A 23,493-nucleotide genomic window follows, 5' to 3' on the forward strand; every position below is an offset into this window, starting at 1 on the left:
CAGGCTGACAAACCAGAAGGGTGACGACGGCAGCTTTGAGGTTCTCCCCTCTCTGAGACCTCAGTTTGACGTGTCTGAGAATCTCCGATCATTGGCTTGAGCACCTGCCTTGTGCTACACTCTGCTGGGCACTTTTACTTCTATCGTTCATCAAGGTAAGAAGTTGCGACATTTCCACTTTACATATGAGAGATGTAATGTGACTTGCCCACGGACTGGAACTGAGGTCACTGCTCTTTCTACTGAAAAGTGCTGTGTTCTGGTGACTCATCCAAGTGAATAAATTCATCAAGTCCTCACTGGGGTACTGCACAGGTTAGGGGCCATGTAGGAGTCAGGCATACAGAGATCAAGAGTCTCAGTCATACTTCCAGGAGGGCGGGACAGTCATGGCCTTGGCAGCCACTGCCGCCCCAGCTCCCAGCACAAGAATTGGCACCTGGTGTGATAGTTCGTGGTCAAATTCCCTGGGCCAGAATCAACCACTTCACACACATGTGACTTCTCATGATGGTCTTTTTTTGCCGTATCAACTTGGTGAAGCTACAGTTCCCAGTTACTCAACTAAATACGAACCTAGATGTTTCTGAGAGGTATTTTGTAGATGCGGATAAAGTTCATTATTAGTTGTCTTTAAGTAAGAGAGATTACAGAGATCATCTGGATGGGATAGATTCAGCTGAAAGGTCTGAAGAGCAGAGCCAAGGCTTTCTTAAGGAAGCAATTCCATCTGTAGATGGCCACTTCTGTGTCTGCTCCATGGATCCTGGACCTGCCTGAATAGCCCCCACCATCATATAAGCCAATTCCCCCTAATAAATCTCTTAATGTAGATCTCCTAGGGTTCTGTTTCTCTGGTTGAACCCTAGCTAGTACACCTCTCTTTGCCTTAACCTCTTTAGGCCTCAGTTTCTTGTCTTAATATAGGGAAAACAACAGTATCTACCTCCCAGTGTTGACCTGAGGATGGCACAAGTAAAGCATTGAACCCAGGTACCTGGTAAGATCCCAACAAGTATGAAATATTATTATTCATGTAGTAGGAGCTATTATTATTAATAAAGTCATGCCCTTAAGAAAGAAGGTTATGGACTAATGGGGACATTTAAAAATAATCATTATGTCCAGGCGCAGTGGCTCACACCTATAATCCCAGCACTTTGGGAGGCTGAGGCAGGTGGATCATGAGGTCAGGAGTTTGAGATCAGCCTGGCCAATATGGTGAAACCCTGTTTCTACTAAAAATACAAAAATTAGCCAGACGTGGTGACGTGTGCCTGTAGTCCCAACTACTCGGGAAGCTGAAGCAGAAGAATCGCTTAAACCTCAGGGGCGGAGGTTGCAGTGAGCCGAGATCACGCCACTGCACTCCAGTCTGGGAGACAGAGCGAGAATTTGTCTTGGAAAAAAAAAAAAATTACAACATAAAGAAATATTTGCTAAAAATATAGATAGGTATAAAGTATATCAAGCACTAGGAGAAGAAGTACCTAAGTGTGCCCAGGCCACAGTGAGAAGCCGCTCTAAGTATACAATGCAGTTGGCCCAAGTTCCCCCTTGCATCTGCTTTGGGACCTCAACTCCTAAGAAGATGGTGCTGAGTGAGAAACTCCTTCCTCTCAAAGGCTTTTTAGACCTAATCTATAGACAAGTATTTCCCAGTGGTTATAATCCTCTTAATGGGAAATCACTCATTTACTCAAATTTTTACTGAGCATCTTTCAAGCACTAGGTGCTGTGCTAAGGGCTTGGGAATAAACAGGTTAAACCAAAAACACTTTTAGATGGAGGAAGACAAGGGATCAGACAATAAACAGGTAAACAAATGCCTAATTTCCAAGTGTAATATGTAAATGAACAAAAAGGGCCTGGTGAGAGAATAAATTGAGGGTTTATTCTCCCACCTCCCGCACCCCAGCCAGCCATGCCGTGCTCCCCCGCAGGTTAAGACCACAGCAGAGCATTCTCCTCCCAGGGCAGCAGTTGGACAATGAGCTGAGGATGGGTGGGGGACATTATCTCATGTTGGGCTTTTGTGGTTGTTCACCTGAGATGCCGTTAGTGGACAACCAAATCCAATGACTCTCAAACTGTGCTCTCAAAGGATCCCATGGTGTTCCACAGACCACACAAATGTTTGCTTCAGAGTTCACATTGCAGACAGAGGCTGATAAGGGATTGGAGGGGTGGTCATAAATTCTCATTCTCACTATTCCAGCCAACCTGCTTCACTATCAACAAATGCCCCTTTTACCTTCTAAAGTAAATCTGCCCTCATAAAACACCAACTTCACCTGCTCTTACACAGTAAGTATCTAATATTTTTACTCACAAACAACCCACTCTATTGCTTTAAAAACATTTGGAAACTGCTGCTATAAACTAATTCCACATTAACATTTTTTGAAAACTGAAGTTTGAAACTGACTTATTTTCAGGGATGGCAAATTGCAACTAAAAATATATTTTATGGTTACTTGTCATCATCTATCCAAAAAGTACACAGGAAAATGAATTTAGGACTTTTGAAAAAATAATCATTCTGTTCACACAAAGGGTAAATTCACTTTGTACCCTAAATGTGGTTTCCCTGGTGATGACCCATATTCAATGCTGCCAGTACAGATCACTACCTTAAAATTGATCAGCTAACAAAATTTGTTAGGGTGACAGTTCACAGTTACTGCTTCCATAACAAAGGCTGTACATGAATTTCTAACCAGCTATTTACTGAATCCATGTGAACCAAGATCACACCAAATCATCTTGAAAGGAGAGGATACTGAGTTAATATCCATTTATAAAGACGGCAACTTCATTAAAGGGTCTTCCCTATGTGTGTGTAGTAAGTAAATATAACATTGCAATTACATGAACATATAAATTCTCATAGGTGAGATGACATAAACACACATCTCCCTCCACATATCAGACTCTGTAAAAGGTTTATTTAAAATCATATTAAATGATGCAGCCTCAACCCAGTTAATCTACCCAGTAAACCAGTGCAGCACACAGCTTTCTTCTTTGTCAGATGAGTGTGTGCCTGGAAGCAAAAGTAAACAATGGAAAAAGTTTCAAAGAAGGATAATTCCTATTTGTTTCTAAATTTTCACTGCTTAACTAAATCTATATTTGTGCTTCACACACACAGAGCATTCAACAGCACCACCTTTACTCTCATCATGCTGTGAATCCAAAGCCTCCCTACTGAATTAAGTGTGGTTTTTTTAAGTCTCAAATATCACAACTGAAAAAAAGTATTCAGTAAAAACATGTATTAGGGTTGTATTTCTTCAGAAAACATCTAGCAAGGAAGAATTTTATTAAAATTACATTGTACTTGTACCAACTGAACTTGTGTCTATTTAAGTAAGTGTGAGCCACATTAAAAACTATTGTAATAACTAGACATACAAAAGTTAAAGGCCAGGCGCAATGGCTCACCCCTGTAATCCCAGCACTTTGGGAGGCCAAAGCAGGAGAATCGCTTGAGGCCAGGAGTTGAACACCAGCCTGGACAACATAGCAAGATCCCATATTTAGAAAAAACTTTTTAAAAAATTAGCCAGGTATAGTGGCATGTGCCTATATTCCTACTCCGGAGGTTAAGGCAGGAGGATTGCTTAAGCCCAGGAGTTAGAGGGTGCAATGAGTCATGATTGATCTACTATACTCCAGCCTGCAACAGAGTGAGACTCCCAACTCTAAAAAAAAAAAAAAAAAAAAAAAGAAAAGAAAAGAAAGTTAAAATAGAAAATATACAATACAATAAATACCATACATTTCAATCATCACATGCTTAAATAACTGAGGGGATCAAATTAATTTTAAAAAAATATACTAGATTCCATTTATAAAACAATTCAAGCGGCACATTAAGAGGCTTACACTATCATCACTTTTCCCCACAGTCACCTAGTCATCTAGATGTACACTTACCCAATGCTATCAGTCAGAGTCATAGATTAAATGAGTACCTGACAACCCTCAACCAACTGCCAGGTAGCTGACATACAGTTACCTAAGCAAGCCTTGAATACCTCCATACGCCATTTTAAAAGAGCCCTAACAGCTAGAGAATGAATCCTTAATTCAATTTGTTCATCAGTATGCCTAGTGATTGTGCTAGGGCTGAAAGATGCAAAGATGAATAAGACGTGACCTTTAACATAGATATCTGTGGTCTGGCATATAGAAGGTGCTCAATTAATACCTGAAGAATGAAGGTAGGAGTGGGTGAGTAAGCAAGCTCACAGTCTAGGGCAGTGCTATCCAAGAGAAATATAAGCCAAGCCACAAATGTGAGACACGTACATAACTTTACATTTTCTAGTAGGCAAATTTAAAAGGTAGAAAGACCTCCACCCAACCTGTCCACAGCCCATGCAGGGGGCAATAAATAATAAATAGGTAAAAAGAAATAGGTAGAATAAATTCTAAAATATTTTATTTAACTGAATGGATATATTATGATTTCCTTAGTATGTAAGTATTAAAAATTATGACATATTTTACCTCGTTTTGTACTAAGTCTTTGAAATCTAGAGTGCATTTTATATTACAGCACATCTCCATTCATACTGTGCACATTTCAAGAGCTCATTTTGACTAGCCCCTTTTTAATGTAGTGTGTGTGTATGTGTATGTGTGTGTGTGTGTGTGTGTGTGTGTGTGTGATGCGGTTTGGCTCTATCACCCAGGCTGGAGTGCAGTGGCACAATCTTGACTCAGTGCAGCCTCCGCCTCCCAGGCTCAAAGGATTCTCCCACCTCAATCTCCCAAATAGCTGGGACCACAGGTGCATGCCACCACACCCAGCTACTTTCTTGCATTTTTGGTAGAGATGGGATTTCATTAAGACAAGCCTGTTGCCCAGGCTTGTCTTAAACTCCTGAGCTCAGGCGATCCTCTCGCCTCGGCCTCCCAATCCTCGGCTGGGATTACAGGCATGAGCCACCACGCCCTGTCCCTTTTTTTAATTCTATAAAGACACCGTGGTCAATGAAAGCAGTTGGGCCTGAAGAAACAGGAAGTGACGACAGCTTGAACATATGGAAGGGATAAATGGATGCAGGAAGAGCTCATGGGACCACCTTGACAGTTGCTGTAGTTGCAGGTTGGCCAATGTGAGATCTAGTACTGCCATCAATTGTCTTTGCAACTTAATCTAAGTTGTGCTTAATCTAAATTGTGCTTAAGTGCCTTGACATGAGTCTCTATTGTTACAGTGTTCTGTTGAGTCATGGTCAGGGCATCATAAACAGTCTCTGATCCAAAAAATGGTCCAAATCGTTCTTCAGCGCACTGAAGGATCACTTTCTGCTGACCGATGGTTGCTACAAGAGCACTGGAAACGACTGCAAAGTTTGGTATGTACGGTTTGATATCATCAAGGGCAAGATCAGATCTCAAGGTGATGCCTTGGACTAGGTTCTCCATCGACAGACCTGCCATCTTCGTTGGTTTGGACGCACAGCGAGTGATCATACATCTGTGCTCTGGCCACTGTCCACCAAAGCCTTCACATCACTCACCTATCAGAGCTTTCTCCTGCTTTGGAAGTGCCGTCTGCCTGCGCTTCTCCTCCTCGGCTGTTTCTTGGTTCTTCCTCGCTTGCCAGTGGATATCTTGCAGTGGCGGGCATATCATCCCATCTCACTCGATAAAATCTCCTGCATCACCATCGTAAATCTTAAGTCTTCTGGTACGCTCAACTTTTCCTAGTGGAGCCAAGATATGAATGTTTCCATATCAAATAAAGATATGGAACATTTCTATTTTGGCAGAAAGTTCTGTTGAGCAGTGGGCCTCCCAACAGAGGAGGCCCTGAGTCCCCAGTGAGGACAAGAAGGGGCACTGAGGGTTGGGAGATGGAGGAGGGCACACCGCAGGAAGCTGGGCTTGTCGGCCACCCATGAGAGATTGACCTTTATCCTATGGACAGTGGGGAATCAAAAAGGTTTGGGGTTTTGTTTTAATAGCAGAAAAGTGACATGAAAAAATGTTTCCATTTAGCAAGGTGGTTTTCTGGAGATAGAGCAAGGCATGAACTAAAAGAGTGATTGACAACGGCAAGGGAGGAGACAAATTGGAAACACAGATGCACAGGCCAGAATCAATCCATGAGGAAGTCTCTTCCAGTCCCAGACTTTTTTTTTTTTTTCTTTTGAGAAAGAGTCTTGCGCAGTCGCCCAGGGTGGACTGCAGTGGCGCAATCATTGCTCATTGCAACTTCAAACACCTGGGCTCAAGCAATCCTCCCACTTCAGCCTCCTGAGTGGTTGGGACTACAGGCACAAGCCACCACACCCAGCAAATCTGCAAATTTTTTTTGAAATGGAGTCTGTGTGGCCAGGGCTGGTCTTGAACTCCTGGACTCAAGCAATCCTCCTACCTCGCCTCCCAAAGTGCTGGAATTACAGGCGTGATTCACTGCACCCAGCCCCCTAAGACTTCTTATTCAATGCAATAAATGACTCTTTATTTGAGATTATATTCCTTTGGGGGCATCAAGACGTTTTTATGAGATAGTGGAAACCAGATATTATGACTACTTTCAAAATGTCCTTTCTGGGTAAATTTTAAAATAGCAATACTATATTGCTCCTAAAATTCTATTTCTAAAACTTCGTTTGCAAGTAAAATCCAAAATTCTGGGAACCACTGTTTTAAACAACTTCTGGAGCTTATTAAGATGACTATAGGGTCCAATGTATATACATTATTCTGTATATTTATTTTCCTACTCATTTTATGCATACATGTCCATGTAGTAATAATACTGACATGACTCTTATCTTAAATTACTATAGAGCAATTTAGAATCTAAAATGTATTATTGTTTAGTCATTCCCTTAATATCTTGTATTGAATCTATGCCTTTATTAGTATGAATAGCTTTATCCAAATTAATTTTCTTCCTCCTAGTCACAGTTCCATAAATTGTTTCCTCAGGTATGATTCCCAGCAGGAAATGTATGGGTCACTGGCAATGCAGTTTGTTTTATGTTTCATTCTTATTATACATCACCAGATTGCAGCAAAAAGACAATCTGCAGCACAGTCAACATTTCTTACTACTCCAACCAATAATGGGCTAGAATTAATTCTGATAATTTCACAAACAGTTGCCTTAATTTTCATTTCTCGAATTGCTAAAGAGAATATATCTGTTCCTCATGATGACAGTCTCTGAAATTCCCTATACTGATCTCTCCTAACCACTTCCTGAGAAGACGCTGGGTTCCAACCTTTGGTATCTCAATTCTTTATATTTTGGATAACCATTTAATCTTTCAAACTGTCCCATTATTTTCACCAATGCTGTAGCATTCCATTTACTATTTACTCTGTTGCCTTTGGCTGGGCTATTTCTCTTTTATTCTCCTGATATTCTGGCACATCTGTCTTGTGTATGATGATTTTCTCCATTGCTTCTGTGGTCATAAGTTTATCTTCCCTGAACAGCTGGGTTAAAAATGCTATTCCATTTTCTTCTAGCTATTTTATAGATAAATACAGTGGAACCTTAAAGCAGTGGCCTTTATGCTCTGAAATTAATAACTGCGGAACTTTCTAGTATGAGTGCAATTTGCTCGGATAGTTCCCAAGGTGGACCTGGCCACATCACAAAATGACAAATGCCACAGAACAGCTACCCATCTCCCATCAGGAGTGAAGGTGGACACAGTGTCTGAGGACTGAAACTTTAAACTCTTCCTAAAGGGGCTCGGCACCCTAAAGTTCTCTCCCTTACCAGTGTTGGCACTTATATGTCAACAATCTTACTTAAATTTTGAGTAATAAAGGTTATCAATATACAAAAAGCAAGAACCTGAAGAAATATACCATCACCCAAGAGTACAAAAACCAAACCAAATGGCTATAGAGGCATTTCACCTACTTTTTCTTTTTCCTTTTTGAGATGGGGTCTTGCTGTGTTGCCCAAGCTGGTTTTGAACTCCTGGCCTCAAGCAATCCGCTCACCTCAGCTTCCCAAGTAGATGGAATTACAGGTGCATGCCACCGGACCTGGTTTCACCTAATTATTTTTCATATCATGAAACTCTATGGGAAATTTCAATAGCTTTCCCCAATAGATAGACAACAGAGAAAAAACAATATAAAGAAAAAAAAAAAGCATACATGTATTCATTTACAAAATTTAGATCGCTCTGTGTAGATTTTTACGTATCTACATCTGTAATATACAGGGGAGAAAACCCAAAAGTAAATTCATTGAAAGATTAACAGTGGTTATCTGTAGGGAGGTAGAATTATAGGTAATTTTAATTTTCTTAATACATTTTTTGCAATATAAACTTGCATTATAGACTTTATATAAATTAAACTTCTTTGTACAACCATACACAAAAGCCATACTTCTGTTCTTTTAAAAAATTGAATTCTTTTTAAATGAAGGTAGAAAAGATTCTGTTGAATCAAATGCTACTAATTAATCAGGCTAAAGTACCTCAACCTTTATTTAGGTCACTGCTCACTACACACAAGTCCTAAAAAAAAAGGTTTTTTTCATACATACAGGCTTATCATTTATAACAGTAAGTCTACAGAGATTCATTATAATACAATAAAGAAAATTATCAAAATACCATAAACTTTCACCTGCCTTTGTTCAAGGTTACAGTCTCAAATGACTCATAAACTAATCTGCAATGAGGTCTACATAAAAGTGAAATGATGGTATCATAGTTAAGTGTTGTATCATTTTATCACTGCCAGTTAATGTAACGGTATTTATCTAACAGGAACTTTTTATAAAACTTAACTATTCTTTAAAATACTCTAGCAGGAAAAATAAAGTGGTGGGGGGATTAAAAATAGATAAAACAAGAACAACGGAAAATTTGAATTGTTAAAGTAAGGTGATGGATATAGGGTTGCATTACTATGCTATTTTGCATATATTTGAACATTTTCCATTATACGATGTTTTGAAAAGGTGCTAAGAAAAATAAAAAGAAATATAAACCTGTGCACAATCATTCATCATATCAACTAACATAACACAATTAAGCTAATAGCCACTTTTTCTTTTTCTTTTTTCTGAGACACAGCCTCGCTCTGCCGCCTAGACTGGAGTGCAGTGGGGCTATCTCAGCTCACTGCAGCCTCTGGCTCCTCAGTTCAAGCGATTATCCTGCCTCAGCCTCCTAAGTAGCTGGGACTACAGTCACGCGCCACCATGCCCAGTTAATTTTTGTGTTATTAGTAGAGATGGTGTTTCACCATGTTGGCCAGGCTGGTCTCGAACTCCCGACCTCAAGTGATCCACCCACCTTGGCCTCCCAAAGTGCTGAGATTACAAGCATGAGCCACCAGGCCCAGCCTACTTTTTTCCTTTTTAACACATCAGGATGACTACTTCAAAGTAAGCCTTCTACCTGAAAATTCCAATAGAATTCTGACTCTGTACTTCTTCTTTATTAGGCAAGACAGAGTATATACATGTAAAATCTTTCAAGAAAAAAATGTGTCTTTCATATGCATCTACAGATTTGACTCTGATTTTAGACTGTCCTTCCTGGGCCAGATTCAGAATCAAGATAGTCAGCTAACAGAGCACTACACCTGGCTTGTGACATTTAAAAACTAAAGCAAGATGCATGCTAACACAAGCAGCAGCAAGACCCCAGTCTAGCAGTCTCATTCTGTGTGACGTGGAGGAAGAGCCCTGCCACTTTCTCTAAGAGGAAAGCAAACTGGTCTGTACCCAAGTAAGTTGCAGAGCAAAAAACTCAGCACTCAAAGGAAGTAGGCAACCAAAACCAACATCATTTATCTGAGAGTCTGTTCTCTATAACAGCTGCAGAGGATGACAGGGATACTAAGGATCTGGGATCCCCAAACTGATGACTTCCCAGTGCATCAAAAGCAAAATTTAAACGGAACCTCATGTCACTTTTATAAGGCACAATTAAAGAGTTTTCATTATCACAAATGATCCTCTTATTTCCCCACAGAAGGTTGGCAAAGCCTGTTTTATTTCCATTTTACAGGTATAGAAACTGAGGTTTGGAGCTGTTAAAAGAGTTGCCCTTAAACAACAGTCTTCTGACTTCAAGGACAGTATTCTTTTCACTACCCAACACTCCCCGTGGAGTGTGTCTATGAAGGGAAGGAGGAGAGGAGAGAAAAAGTGAAGCAGGGCAGAAAATGGGGGGAATCTGTGTTATGTCCAACACTTCCTGAGTTTCAAAACTCCTAGAGTTATTTTCTTATTATCCATGGAGTTTGGCCTAGTCTTTGCTACAAGTGTGGATTTAACTATACTTCCATTTACATCCATATTTTTGTACGCTTGCTTTCTCTGCTTTCTGATTCTGAGAGAAGTCTCCTAACAATTTGCTTAACCTAAGAAATAGGAACAATTAACTTTTTTTAAACCAGGAGAGACTGTCATAGTGGTATAGCTGGGAGGTTTGCTGCTGGTCCTCCATAAATCAAGACGGCGCAAAGGAAGAGGAGTCAGCAGAGCACCTGTCACAGCCCCCACCTCCCCGGGGCTGCTTAACCTAGTAGGAGAGCAAAGCCTACCTCTCTGACTTCGTGAAGCTGGCCGGAATACTGACTCTTGGCTCTTCGGGCGGCTGCAGGCGACTTGTGATGCGTGATTGTGACAACACCGGGGGCCCCCACACTGAGGTGTCTCTGGCTACAGGGAGACGCAGAATTGGGTGTTCCATGTGGGAGCAAAGTGAGACTTCGGCTTCGGGAGCCTGGAGCACTCTAGAATAAGCAACAGGTGTCAAAACTCAACAACTGACCTGCAGAACACAACTAAGTGTTGGCTTCTATTAATTTTGGACCTCTTCATCTTTCCCCTACATTTCTTTAGGGAGATGAAGGTACGGGGGAGGTATAACAACACTGCATGCCCAAATCCCACAGATACTCACTGAACTGCCCTTCCATTAGCTGCCCTTCTGGTTTCATCTCCAATTGTGCTTCCTGTCCTACATGATGGCCATGAACAGCTATTCAAAATCCTGCCCCCCACCCTCCCCGACCCCCACACCATAGACGCTCATGGAGCTCTGCCTCTGTACCTATTATTTCCTCTTCCTATAATGCCCTTTCTCTGTGGCTGGTCAGCCTCTGCTGAACCTTGAAACTCAGCATGGTGTTCTCTGCTCTGTGAAGCATTTCCCTGGCTTTCTCAGCCTCTCTGCTGCTCTTATTCCACTGCATCAAGATTACATTGATTATCCAGTTACTTTCTTAAGAGATGCTTTCATGCTCATCTTTATATCCCCAAGGTCTGGCATATCACAATTGTTTCATTTATTAAGTGCTTAATAATGTCGGCTGTATGCATGAACTAAGCTGTCCACCAATTATTCCTCATTTGTTAGTCCAGTGTTTACATTTCATCCTGTGGTCATATATAATCCAAATTACAATCTAGTTGATGATAAAGATGGCATCTCAACTTAGTGGAGACGGATTTTTCAGTAAATGTTGGGATAACTGGGAAGCCATCTGAATAACAAACCTGGATTCATCTCTCAGATCACAGACCTCGAAAGGATCAAAGATTTAAGAAAAACTAACAGTACTAGAAGAAAACTTGTAATCATGGGACAGGAAAGGCCTAACACTTTGAAATCCCAAAGCTATACCAGAAAAGCTTAGCCAAGTGCGATGGCTCACGCCTGTAATCCCAGCACTTTGGCAGGCCAAGGCTGGTGGATCACCTGAGGTCAGGAGTTCGAGACCAGCCTGACCAACATGGAGAAACCCCGTCTCTACTAAAAATACAAAATGAGCCAGGCATGGTGGCACATGCCTGTAATCCCAGCTACTCAGGAGGCTGAGGCAGGAGAATCGCTTGAACCCGGGAGGTGGAGGTTACGGTGAGCCGAGATCGCGCCATTGCACTCCAGCCTGGGCAACAAGAGTGAAACTCCGTCTCAAAAAAAAGAAAAGAACAGAAAAAAGAAAAGCTTGATAAATTTGATTACCTAAAAACTGGAAACTTCTGCAAAGGAAACAAATCGACCAACAAAATACCCCACTACGACCACTAACAAAGCCAAACTATAAACTAGGAAAATTGTAGAACTGGAAATAATTATTAAAATGGGCCAAGGTATGAAGACAGCTTACAAAAAAAGAAATATAAATGGCTTTTAACACATAGGAAAATATGTTCAACTGTACTCAGAAGATAAATGTAAATTCAAACTACTTTAGATAACCCTCTTTCACCCATCAGATTGGCAAAAATTCAAAAGTCTGAGTATACAATCTGTCAACAGGGCCACAGAGAAACAAGTTTGTGGAAGTAAAAAAGATGGCAAAACCCTGAGAACAGCAATCAGCAGACCCGTCACAGATACAAACATATCTCCCCTGGCTCCAGCAATCCCGTCTGGGAATGTATCCTCCAGACATACCTGCAGCTAGGTGAAATGCTGTATGTCCCAGTTAGTCACCGCAGCACTATGTTTGATGGCAAAGGACAGAAAACAAGCCAAATGTCCGTCAGCATGGGACAGGTTAAATAAATTATGGTACATCTATGTAATGGAATACTACCAAGCTGTAAGACAATAATGAGAGAGGTCTCTACGAATTGATCTGGAAATATCTCTCAGCTATATAGTTAAGTGAAGGAAGGCACATAATTGTTCTATAGCATGCAAAGTATGGCTTTTCCAACATGAGGTAAATAAGTATTTTTGTTATTTAACTTGTTGAAAATTATTTGCTTAAAACAAACATACTGCGGAAGGATACATATAAAACTATAAAGTGGCTGCTTATTTATGGAGAAGCAGTGCATGAGAGGATAGAAACAGAGAAGAGGGGAGATTTTTTCACTGTATGCTTTTTATATTCTTCCACTTTGAACTATATGAATGTATTCCCTATTGAAAACATTTTAATTCTGCATAAACTTTACATTCCAATTGTTCCTATACTTCATCTCAGCTTGAGAAAAGGCAAGTTAGATAATGTGGAAATCATCTAGCTCCTACAGTTCAAAGATTTACTGAATACCTACTATGTGCCTAGGAAAATATGTAACGTGTAGTGTCAGGAAGAAAACAAAATGTATGAGACAGTTTTTCACCATAGATACCTATAATATTGCTGGGGATGTAAGATGCAAATATACAGAGACAGACGGAGGGAAACATACACAGATGCACACTTACAAGATGGTGCATAACAGGGGCTAATTTGGCAATACAGCCAGAAAATGTCAAAGAAGTGAGCTCATCTCATCATGGCAGGATGTTCCAAGGGTGATGGGCCTAAAGCCTGAGTAGGCTTTGGGAAGCTAGACAGGCAAGGCAGCACACAACATAGCAACCCAACAGTCCGGATACCAAGGTAGTCTTAGCCTCAGGCCTCAGCTAACAGGCACAGCTCTGAACACTGTTAAACATTAATGATCCATCATTCTACAGATCACCAGGGGATGGAGGAGTGGGGTGAGAGCCAGGGTAGAAATCAGAGTTTTGGTTCACCTTGAAATACCGCAGATTATGAAGATTCTCTGGATTTGACTTGGATATAATGAATTAGAATGCAGATAAAGATAGGAAATAACCATATGTTAGGTAATTGGAGAAATGTGTGGTATAAGAACTATATATATCTTGATCAAAATGAGCTATAATAATCACCTACTTTCAGCTTCAATCTTTTCACTTGGAGAGTAGAGGGAGAAAGAGGGTATTTCTTTAATAACAGTAAATTTGCCTAAGAGTCCACTGAAACATATTTTGACTGTCAGCGAGGCTTATTCCAGTTCAGGAAAAGGCAGATTTTTTTCCCTGGGCTTTGAAACCAGACACATAAGTTTCATTCTTCATACGCATACCTCTGTCCCCACTCCTCCCCTACCAAACCCCTGTTCTTGCCATGTCATCTGGGGTGAGTTATTTAAGCTTTCTCATTAAGCATCAATTTCCTAATCTTTAAAAAGAGAAATAATAACATTGACCCTAAAACATCATCATGAAATTTAAATTAGATTATGCATACAAAATGCTTAGCACAGTGCCTGACATGCAGAAGCTGCAAGGCCAACGTTTGTTTCTTAATATCACTGATAACTTGAACAATGAAAACCTTATGGATTTTTAAAATGTTAAGAAGTTGCTTAGCACACAATCATAAGCAGTTGCTGAGTCACTGACCTTCTTATTTTCTATAGGGTCAGACTGGTCAGAAGCCCAAAACATAATTAAATACTTACAGGGTCAGCCATTAAATATCAAGATTGTAGGGAAAACACACACACACACACACACACACACACACACACACACACACACTTCTAATTCTGAGTAGAAATGAGGACTCATCAGAAATCAGAGAGGAAGACAGCTCTAGCAATAGACACCTTTGCCTGTAGCAGTATCACCATGAATGGCAATAAATCAAGAAATTCACCCAAGAGCAAAATTATTCCATGGTGAATGTCTAACCCCATGATCATTATTTAATGGTTGGCTGTCATCTGAATTTACAAGCAGTAAATCTGAGTCAAAAAGCCTTTAATTTTCCATTAACTGGGGATTCTCACAGTGTAATTCACATCCATGCCTCCTTTCAGGATAAACATGAACGAAAAGTCTTACCCTTGGTAAATCCCACAGGTAATCAGTCATTACAAGAACAAGTGAGAAAGGCAGCAAATTGCAACCACGATAAACGAGCAGGCTGTGTTTCCAAAAGGCAGCCTGTCTACAATCTCCAGGTTTTGTTTCAAAATTATGCTTGCATGTCGTAAAAGTCTATCTTCACTATTAATTTAAAATATTAACAGAGTCTGAGAAACAACATGGCAGGTTTTTGTTCCAAATATTTACTTCAATGGCGGTGACTAGGAACACCAAGTGTGCCATCTGTGGGAAATTCTGAGTCAAGAGCAAGTTTCTTCATCCTTTGCTGCGGAGAACTATCCCTCACACAGCCATCAGTGCTCATCTGGCTACTCCTTAAGTCCCCTCGCTTCGTAAGCACCTGGCTGATGATGGGGTGACAGCAAAAACGAGTGTGGAAGCGGGTGAGACCAAGTGCTAATGCTCACAGCCTGTCCGGGCATCTGCACACAATCACACAGGCCTCTTGGTCTTCCCCTACATTCTCACTGAATGATTCCTAAATTTCCCAAGTTTGCAAAGAGAAGACAAAACACACATACTCGTTGTATCTACTGGCCAAAACCGCCATTTAGGAAAGGCATTCTTGGAAAAGGAGAGGAATCATTAGAAAGAATCTGTCCAACCAAGGTAAACGGGCAACAAGCCTGGGAGATAGAAGCCAAGTGTGAGAAAGCTTAGAGCGAGAAGCACTGGACCATCTACAGGCCCAGTACCAATCCAGTACTATGGACAATGTGGGGAGTGGTTAAGAGCACACCTTCTCAGGTCAACTGCCTGAGTTCAAATCTGGGCTCCACCACTTGCAAACAGTGTAACCTAGAAAATGTAAGTAACTTCCTTTCTACAGTTTAATATTATCTACTTCACAGGGTTGTTGGAGAAAGATATGAGAAGAGACACATAAAGCATGTGTCATAAAGTATGCAATAAATACCATCATTAATAAATAAAATGAGGTCTTCAAGCCTCATTATAGATGAATGGTTGTTAAGTGGTCCCTGAATGAACTATATGGCCATTTTGGTCCTTGGTATCTTAAGTAGTCACAGTCTTAAGGCTTCCTTAACTTTAAAAGATAGTCATCCTAATTACTAAAAAACCACTTGCTTCAGAGAAAAAAAATGCACTTAAAATATGATTTCACATTTTCAGAAACCCACCTGTTATAGAAAGCAAAGTTCCCTATAAATTAATCCAATCTACATGGTTTACCAAAAAGAAGTAATTAGTTTACATAATGTAAAGTTTCCCTTAATACTTGCAATAAACAAAGTTCCAAATAGAAAAAATCAGCTGGTCCTAAAAACCTCTTAAGACATGTATCAAAAGTTTGTAATTGCTGAACCAGCATTAAAAGGAGGCAAGGGAGGAAAGGGGGTATAAGATCTCAAATAGACATTTGAGACAACTACTTCTACTGTAGAAAATGTTTCTGATGTGAAAAATTTCTGAACACCAACTAATTGTAACAACATTCAAATGACATTTACTTTGGAACATATTTTCCTCACTTCCTTGAATTCCTTCATAGCAAGGAGGAAAAAAAGATACTATATTTCAGAAAAAAATAGCCCAAGGGAAACAGAAAAATCCAACAAGTCTGGAAATGTATTTTGAAGAACAAATTTAACCAACTAAAATCATTGGATTGTATTTCTTCTATTCCTCTAAAAAAATTGTGCCATATCTAAATATGTGAAAGCTAAGGATAAAAATCCGTTTCCTCTAAAAGCAAATATACTTCAAAATCAACAAAAAGAAAAAGCATAACAATTTTTAAAATAGTATATTGAAGGCCTTAAAATTAGTTGGAATTTCACTTTCCTGACAGTCAACATCTGAATAAAATGTGAACTGTTTCTTAAATGAATCTATTCCAGTATTTTGCTTAATAGCTTCATATTGACCTAATTTGCATTGCTTTGTTTTTGTTTTTTAGTCGTCTATTCTTTCAAGCTTAAACAGACCTAAAGTAGAATTAAAACTGGGAAATTTTCCAAGTTCATTTCCATGATGAGCTTTTCAAATTTGCCCTAGCTCTCTCTACTTTTCCAAATTCCTGTTTTCATCCAGAAGTGAGTTTCAGTATTAAGTAACCAGGCATAGAAAATTTCTTCCTCAAATTTCATCTTCAAATCTTTAATATATCTTAAACATTTTTCACTAACTTTATACCAATACCCTCTCAAATGGCAATATAAATGCACGCAAATGTGTGTGCAAATGAAAAATTGTGGTTCTTCCAGAGACGAAGTCTCTAGCCTGCTTCTAAACACACGGTCCTGAATCTATGAGTATGCATGCAAATGCCAGACTTCTGAAAAACTGTCACAAGCAAATGCATATATTTCATTTCCTACAAATAGTGAGAAACAAAACTACATTTTTCGCTTCTTTTCCCCCATCATTTTCAACTCCTCCATCCCCCCAATCATCTAACCCTCCTCCCTCCACCCTCCCCACCCCCTTGCCAATAAATCCTGCTGATTCTTCTTTAACAGTTCATTCAACTGCTCTAGAATCCCTAGTCAATCTCCAGGGCAAACTTGAAGGTCCCAACTCAACTGAAAGCACTGTCCTTGTGCATTTGACCCCCTTATCACACACCACCCTTCTCTCGCCACTTCCCACAGATCCACTCAGAAGTGTGATTTCAAAACCTTCCACCTTTTCCGCTTTGCATCCTCCGTCCACACCATTTGCTTGGGGGCCTTGCAATTCCAAGTACCAAGACTCCTTTTAGATGCTTTATTCTGAAAACACGAAAGACTCTCTTTCTGCTGACAAAGCTCAATTCGCTGCATTTCTCATGCTTTGGAACTATGCAATTTTAGAGCTAGATGGAATCTCAGACATAATTCTAGTCTAGTCTTTTCCCTTTATAGATCTAAAGTCTACAGCTCCCAAAAGGTAAATGAATCATACAACACTCGGACCCAAATTATAAATCTCATCCAAGACTCAACTCAGAAAACACCTGATTAGAGATTCAGCCCCTCCAGCTGGGCCTTCACAATTAAAGAAGGACCTCATCATCCAAAGTAGTATTTAACACGAGGCAGACTTTAAAATAGTTAATAGAAAGTAAGAAAGCTGATAACTGTTACACATTTTTATCTTTATTCTTACCCAAAACTTCAATTTAACCACTTATCATCATAAAAACACACACACAACACTCCTTTGAAAGTAGGGCAATTGTGGGCTATATTCCTAGAATTACAGATCCCCAAAGAAAATAATTTTATTTTATATATATATATATACACAGTAAGTAACATAACACAGAGACCGTTAAATGCTGAACTGCCATTTTAATAGAGAAAAAATCTGAAAAAAAGGAATAAAAAGAAATTTTCTTAATTAGGCTACAAACCAAAAAATTACAGTAACCATCATATTTAAATCATATGTATTTTTTAAAAATTAGCTTCATTCCTTTTAATATTAGAAACAAGAATTCCACTACCACTGTTTACTGGAAGCACTAGTCAACAAAATAGGACTAGAAAACAATCACTGTAGATGTGACTGTTTTATTTAAAAACAAAAAAAAAGAGTTTCACAATGTTGTCCGATATATGATGAATTTAGAAAAACCAATAGCATTCCTTCATATCAACGATAACCAATCAGAAAAGAGAATAGAAAATGTCATTCACAATAGCAATAAAAACTATGATGTACAAGTATTAACCAAATAGGGAGTATACGAGACCTTTACTTTATAGAGAAAAAAAAATTAATCCATGAAAAGAAATCAATGCAGAATTGAGAAAATGGAAATACACATATCAGGTAAATGGATGGGACAACTTAATGTTGTAAGGATGTCAATTCTCCCTAATTTGCTTTATAATTATTGTAATAAAAATTCCAGCAGGATTTTTTGAGCAACTCAACAAATTTATTCTAATATGTAAATAGAAGAATAAAGTTTCATGAAAGGTCAAGTTAATTTTGAAAAGGAGAGCAAAAGGGAAGAACTCACCCAACCAGATACAAATATTAACAAAGCTACAATGGAAATACGCACACATACAAACACATACATATATGTGCATATTACGGTCTAAATATTTGTGTCCCCTCCCCCGTAAAAAGGTCATATATTGTGGCCGGGCGTGGTGGCTCAAGCCTATAATCCCAGCACTTTGGGAGGCCGAAGAGGGTAGATCATGAGGTCAGGAGATCGAGACCATCCTGGCTAACACGGTGAAACCCCACCTCTACTAAAAATACAAAAACATTAGCCGGGCGTGGTGGCGGGCGCCTGTAGTCCCAGCTACTTGGGAGGCTGAGACAGGAGAATGGCGTGAACTGAGAAGGCGGAGCTTGCAGTGAGCTGAGATTGTGCCACTGCACTCCAGCCCAGGTGACAGAGCAAGACTCCATCAAAAAAAAAAAAAAAAAAAGAAAAAAAAAACTCATATGTCATATATTGAAATCCTAACCCCAAAGTGATGCTATTAGGTGGTAGGGCCTTGGAAAGTGATGAGGACGTGAGGATTCACTGCTTCACTTGAGGTAATTCACTCAGCTGTCTTCAACTGAGGTCCAAAAAAGTCACCACAACTCTCTATGGAATGCCATAACCGGGAGCTGAGTTAGCATCTTGGGAAAAAATTACTTTTTAATATCAAAAGCCAACATAGCATACTAATTCTCAGGTATTTAAACAATAAGCTCATTAGGGCTAAACTACATGGAGCTAAATACTTTTAATTGTTTATATGGTTTTTAATTAACTATTCCTAATAACAGGAGTAACGTTTGATGAGCAGTATGTATATAGATGTAAAAACAAAATGTAGACTACGCCATGCATAGCACTTAATGTGCATTACTCCGGAGTCATCTGTCTCCACAGCTTACTGCTTCCCCTCGAGGATGGCCTTTCCCAGGCCAGAGATGGTATCTAACCAGCCATGATGTATTCTGTTGAATTTGATACAGGGCCTCACCATGCAAAAGCTATGAATGTGGTAAATAAAGAGCAATAAATCCCCCCAACCTCAACTTTTATCACTGGTTAAACCACTGCCTCTTCCCTGAAAACCTAATTTTAAAAATATCAACACTGGTTCATTACTGTCTCTTCTCCTTTTCCAAATAGGCAGAAGAGTCTGGAAAAGACATACATACCACCACACTTACCATACATAAACATGAAATGTCCAAAAAGCAACCTGGTACAACACCAACCAACTCGCATTATTCAGAGATTCAACAAGTATTTAATAAACATCTACTATGTGCCAGGCACTGCTCTCAGGAACGAAGTACAACAATGAGCAATACTGATACGCCTGTCCTCATGGAAATGGCATCCTGGTGAGAGAAAGAGGTCCTCCCCACCCGCTACCCCCTAAAAAGGTAAATAGGTAAAATATGAAGCAGGGATAGAAAAAAAGAAAAAAAACTTGAGGCGGCTTTCCAATTTCAGACAGGTGGTCAGAGAAGACTTCGTGAGAAAGTAACATTTGATTCAAGACAACAATGAAGTAAAGGAGTGAGTCAGGCCATCTGGGTAAGAGCATTCTACATAGAATCTCAACAGAGCACAAAAGCCCTGGGGTGAGAGTTCATTTGGTGTGTTTGAGCAAGATGGACAGTGTGGCAGAGGTGGAAGTGAGCAAAGCATAGAGCAATATAGATAAGGGATGGGAGAGACTAGTTCCTGAATTAGAAATTACAGACAACTGCCAGGCAAGCCAGATGCCTGGTACCACCGAAGGCTGACGCAGACATGGAGAATGACAAGCAAATTAGAAGAATGGGTTTCAATAAGCTTTCTCCTCAGGGTCATACTCAGGTATTAAATTGTTATTTGCATACAATTTACTTATGTCTACACGGAATGGATCATTTTGACTGGATAATTTTCATCGTAAAATTGTATTACTACTGCCCTGAAGATGGGCATTTCATGATTTATTCTATGCTCTATTTCTTCTCATGTCTCATTGGAATCGACCCGAAGATACTTTATGCCAGAAATGAATCACAGAACAAAAGGCAAGTGCGTGCTGAGGAATTCTATAAATGATCACTCAGGAACATGAGGGCAAGGGCTCCTATTTTATGTTTAAACTTCTGTCTCCTACCAGTGGGTCAAATCAGCCATGCGCTGAGAAGTCCAATGTCATTCTAAGAACGTTTCAAGAAGCAAATTTGATTTTTCTTAAAATCAATAACTAATCTCTGACAGAGCACTCCTGTCTACTAAGAGATCATTATCTCCTTCCCAAATGCTCAGGCACAAAAATGCCAGGCTCAAAAGGGCACGCCTACTTGTGTTTCAAAATGTTTCATGCTAAAAAAAATTAAATCACGACATCATCAACATGCCCAAGCGGCGTGCAGACTCCTACAGGAGCTGTGGAATAAATCCCACTAATTACTATTCCAAGCTTGGTACTGCTGATGAAGTTAAGATAAAAATGCAAGTGTTGTTAATAACACAGGAAGTCTGACTAGATAGCACCTTACTGACTTACCTACGGTGATAGCCGCAGGCGGCTACGGAAACCTTGTAACCCGTGGATCCATGAGGTCATCTTCCTAAAAACATTGTATTTGGCCAGAATCTTAGAAGGTCTTGATATTTGGCTTCCTCTTTTCTCCTGTGCTTTTTATAAGTATGGAACACATACACAGGTGTCTTATATACATAGATTTAATCTCTCCCTAATTCTCAGTAAGGCACTTTTGCCAAAGCAGAAATAAACTGCAGGCTCACAGGCTTATGCTAACACTAAGCTAGGCTTTTTTATTTATTTATTTATTTTTTGGAGACGGAGTTTCATTCTTGTTGCCCAGGCTGGAGTGCAATGGCGTGATCTCGGCTCACCGCAATCTCTGCCTCCCGGGTTCAAGCGATTTTCCTGCCTCAGCCTCCTGTGTAGCTGGGATTACAGGCATGCGCCACCACGCCCGGTTCATTTTGTATTTTTAGTAGAGACGGGGTTTCTCCATGTTGGTCAGGCTGATCTCAAATTCCCAACCTCAGGTGATCCACCTGCCTTGGCCTCCCAATGTGTTGGGATTACAGGTATGAGCCACCGCACCTGGCCTAGGCTTATTTTTAAAACACAAATACGTTTAGATCCTGTCTTGGACTTTTAAGAATCCTGAATCCAGACATAGGACCTGAGTAAACAGAGCCAACAAGATTCACTTACTTATTTTTATGTATTTATTTTTCTACTAATTTCTGAAGCACAAAGGAAAGCACCTGACTCACTCTCTGATCTGTCCATTTTTACCAACGATTTCAAGACAGGGAATCTTTAGCGGTATTTGTGGTTCAGGCACTAGGCTGCTGTCATTCCAGTCACTGAAATCTGCAGACCTGGGCCAGCGAATAAAAGCCTGAAGGACTGCCCATGGGCGCCAGGATTTCCACACAGAAAGTGTGTGGATGGAGCCATTAGAAACAACCCAGGAGAGGCTTAGGCCATTTTAAATGAGGAGATACTTGTGTTGCCCCATCTCAGGACTTCAGGTAGCAGAGTTAGAAAAGCTGTCGTAGATGCTTTCAATGTCCTCAATTTAACCAACTAATTGGATGTCCCACCACATTTTTTCCAAAACCTACTGACTGATGCATTCTAGTGCTGACCGTGTAAGGCTCAAAGCCTTTCTCTAGTTATGCCTGCACACTCTGCCCCCACCAGCTGAGCTGGGTATTTACAAAGAGCCAACAATATTTAGTCCCTACTCTATTTGTGCTGCTGTACTTATTATTTTAATTACACAATTTAAATAATAAAGAAACCAATTAAAGTATGAAAATAATTGTCTTTATGAAACTAAGATGTATGATTTGAAAAATATCAATAAAAGTGAGTTGCTAAAAACAGCCATTGAATTAGGTACAGGTATGCCAACTAAAAAAGAGTAAAAACTATTTCTAAAAATCTAGAAGTGTTCTGTGATCAGCTGCCCTATTCTTTAAACAAATCAAAACAGGAACCACAAGCAATACATAATAGATACGCTTTACACCAGGGAGATGATGCAGAAACTCTAGCAGCAAGCCCACCTTGATGAATGGACCTTGGAACTTTATCTAAAGACTGGTGGGTAAAGATTCTAAGTTAAAATGACACACACACTTAAGGTCTGTATACATAATGGTTGATGATTTCGCTGTTTAGATTAAGGAATGATGTCTCCATATCACCTCAGCTAAGACTTAGGACTTCTCTTGAAGTATCTCAGCCCTATAATCATAGAATCCTGGAGTGTCCCTAATGTGTGAGCTCTAAAAATGCAGTTTCCATAAATTCACCAGTGCAAATACTGGCTCAGCAAGAAGCTCCGGGGTCATTACAGAAGTGGCATTGGCTAACAGGTGTCAATACCTGAGCAAGTTGGCTCTGTGTTAATACTCCGGGGACAGAATGATCCTCACAGGAAATGCAAAAGAAAAGTCGCTGGGCTTTACATAACACACAAAAGCTCCTACTACGACTCCTCCTATAGCTTCCGAGCCAGCATGTCACTGTCATAACAGACTTTAGAGCACATGAAGAAGAAAATTAAACTCTTATCGCTCCTTGCATGATAGTACATGAGACTTTTTTCTCATTTCTTCCTGTCCCCAGAGACTCTGCTACCTGCTGAAGAGTCCAAATTATTCATTTTTTAAGAGTTTCATCTTGTGTTAAAATCTAATTGGATTCCTACAGCTTTAACAGACTTAGTGACTTTAAGTCTAACGGATCAACTGGCCTAATTCCATCAAAATTGATATGGGAAGAGCAAAAGAGAAGTGATGGGGCTGGGGACAAAAACATGACCTTCACCGACAGCCAGGCTGAGAATACGTTCCATAACA

General features: G+C 39.9%; 1 protein-coding gene across 1 annotated transcript in view; it reads right to left on the reverse strand.

The window, feature by feature from the left end:
• The window catches only part of OSBPL10 (oxysterol binding protein-like 10), a 324,826-nt gene that overhangs the window by 167,000 nt on the left and 134,333 nt on the right, over positions 1-23,493 (reverse strand). The window contains exon 4 of the mRNA XM_011961538.1: positions 10,561-10,752. Coding sequence (XP_011816928.1) covers positions 10,561-10,752 — 192 coding nt within the window. The remainder of the gene's footprint in view (positions 1-10,560; positions 10,753-23,493) is intronic.

The sequence above is a fragment of the Colobus angolensis genome, unplaced genomic scaffold (assembly GCF_000951035.1).
Source record: "Colobus angolensis palliatus isolate OR3802 unplaced genomic scaffold, Cang.pa_1.0 Scaffold56, whole genome shotgun sequence".
In the NCBI taxonomy this organism is placed as follows: domain Eukaryota; kingdom Metazoa; phylum Chordata; class Mammalia; order Primates; family Cercopithecidae; genus Colobus; species Colobus angolensis.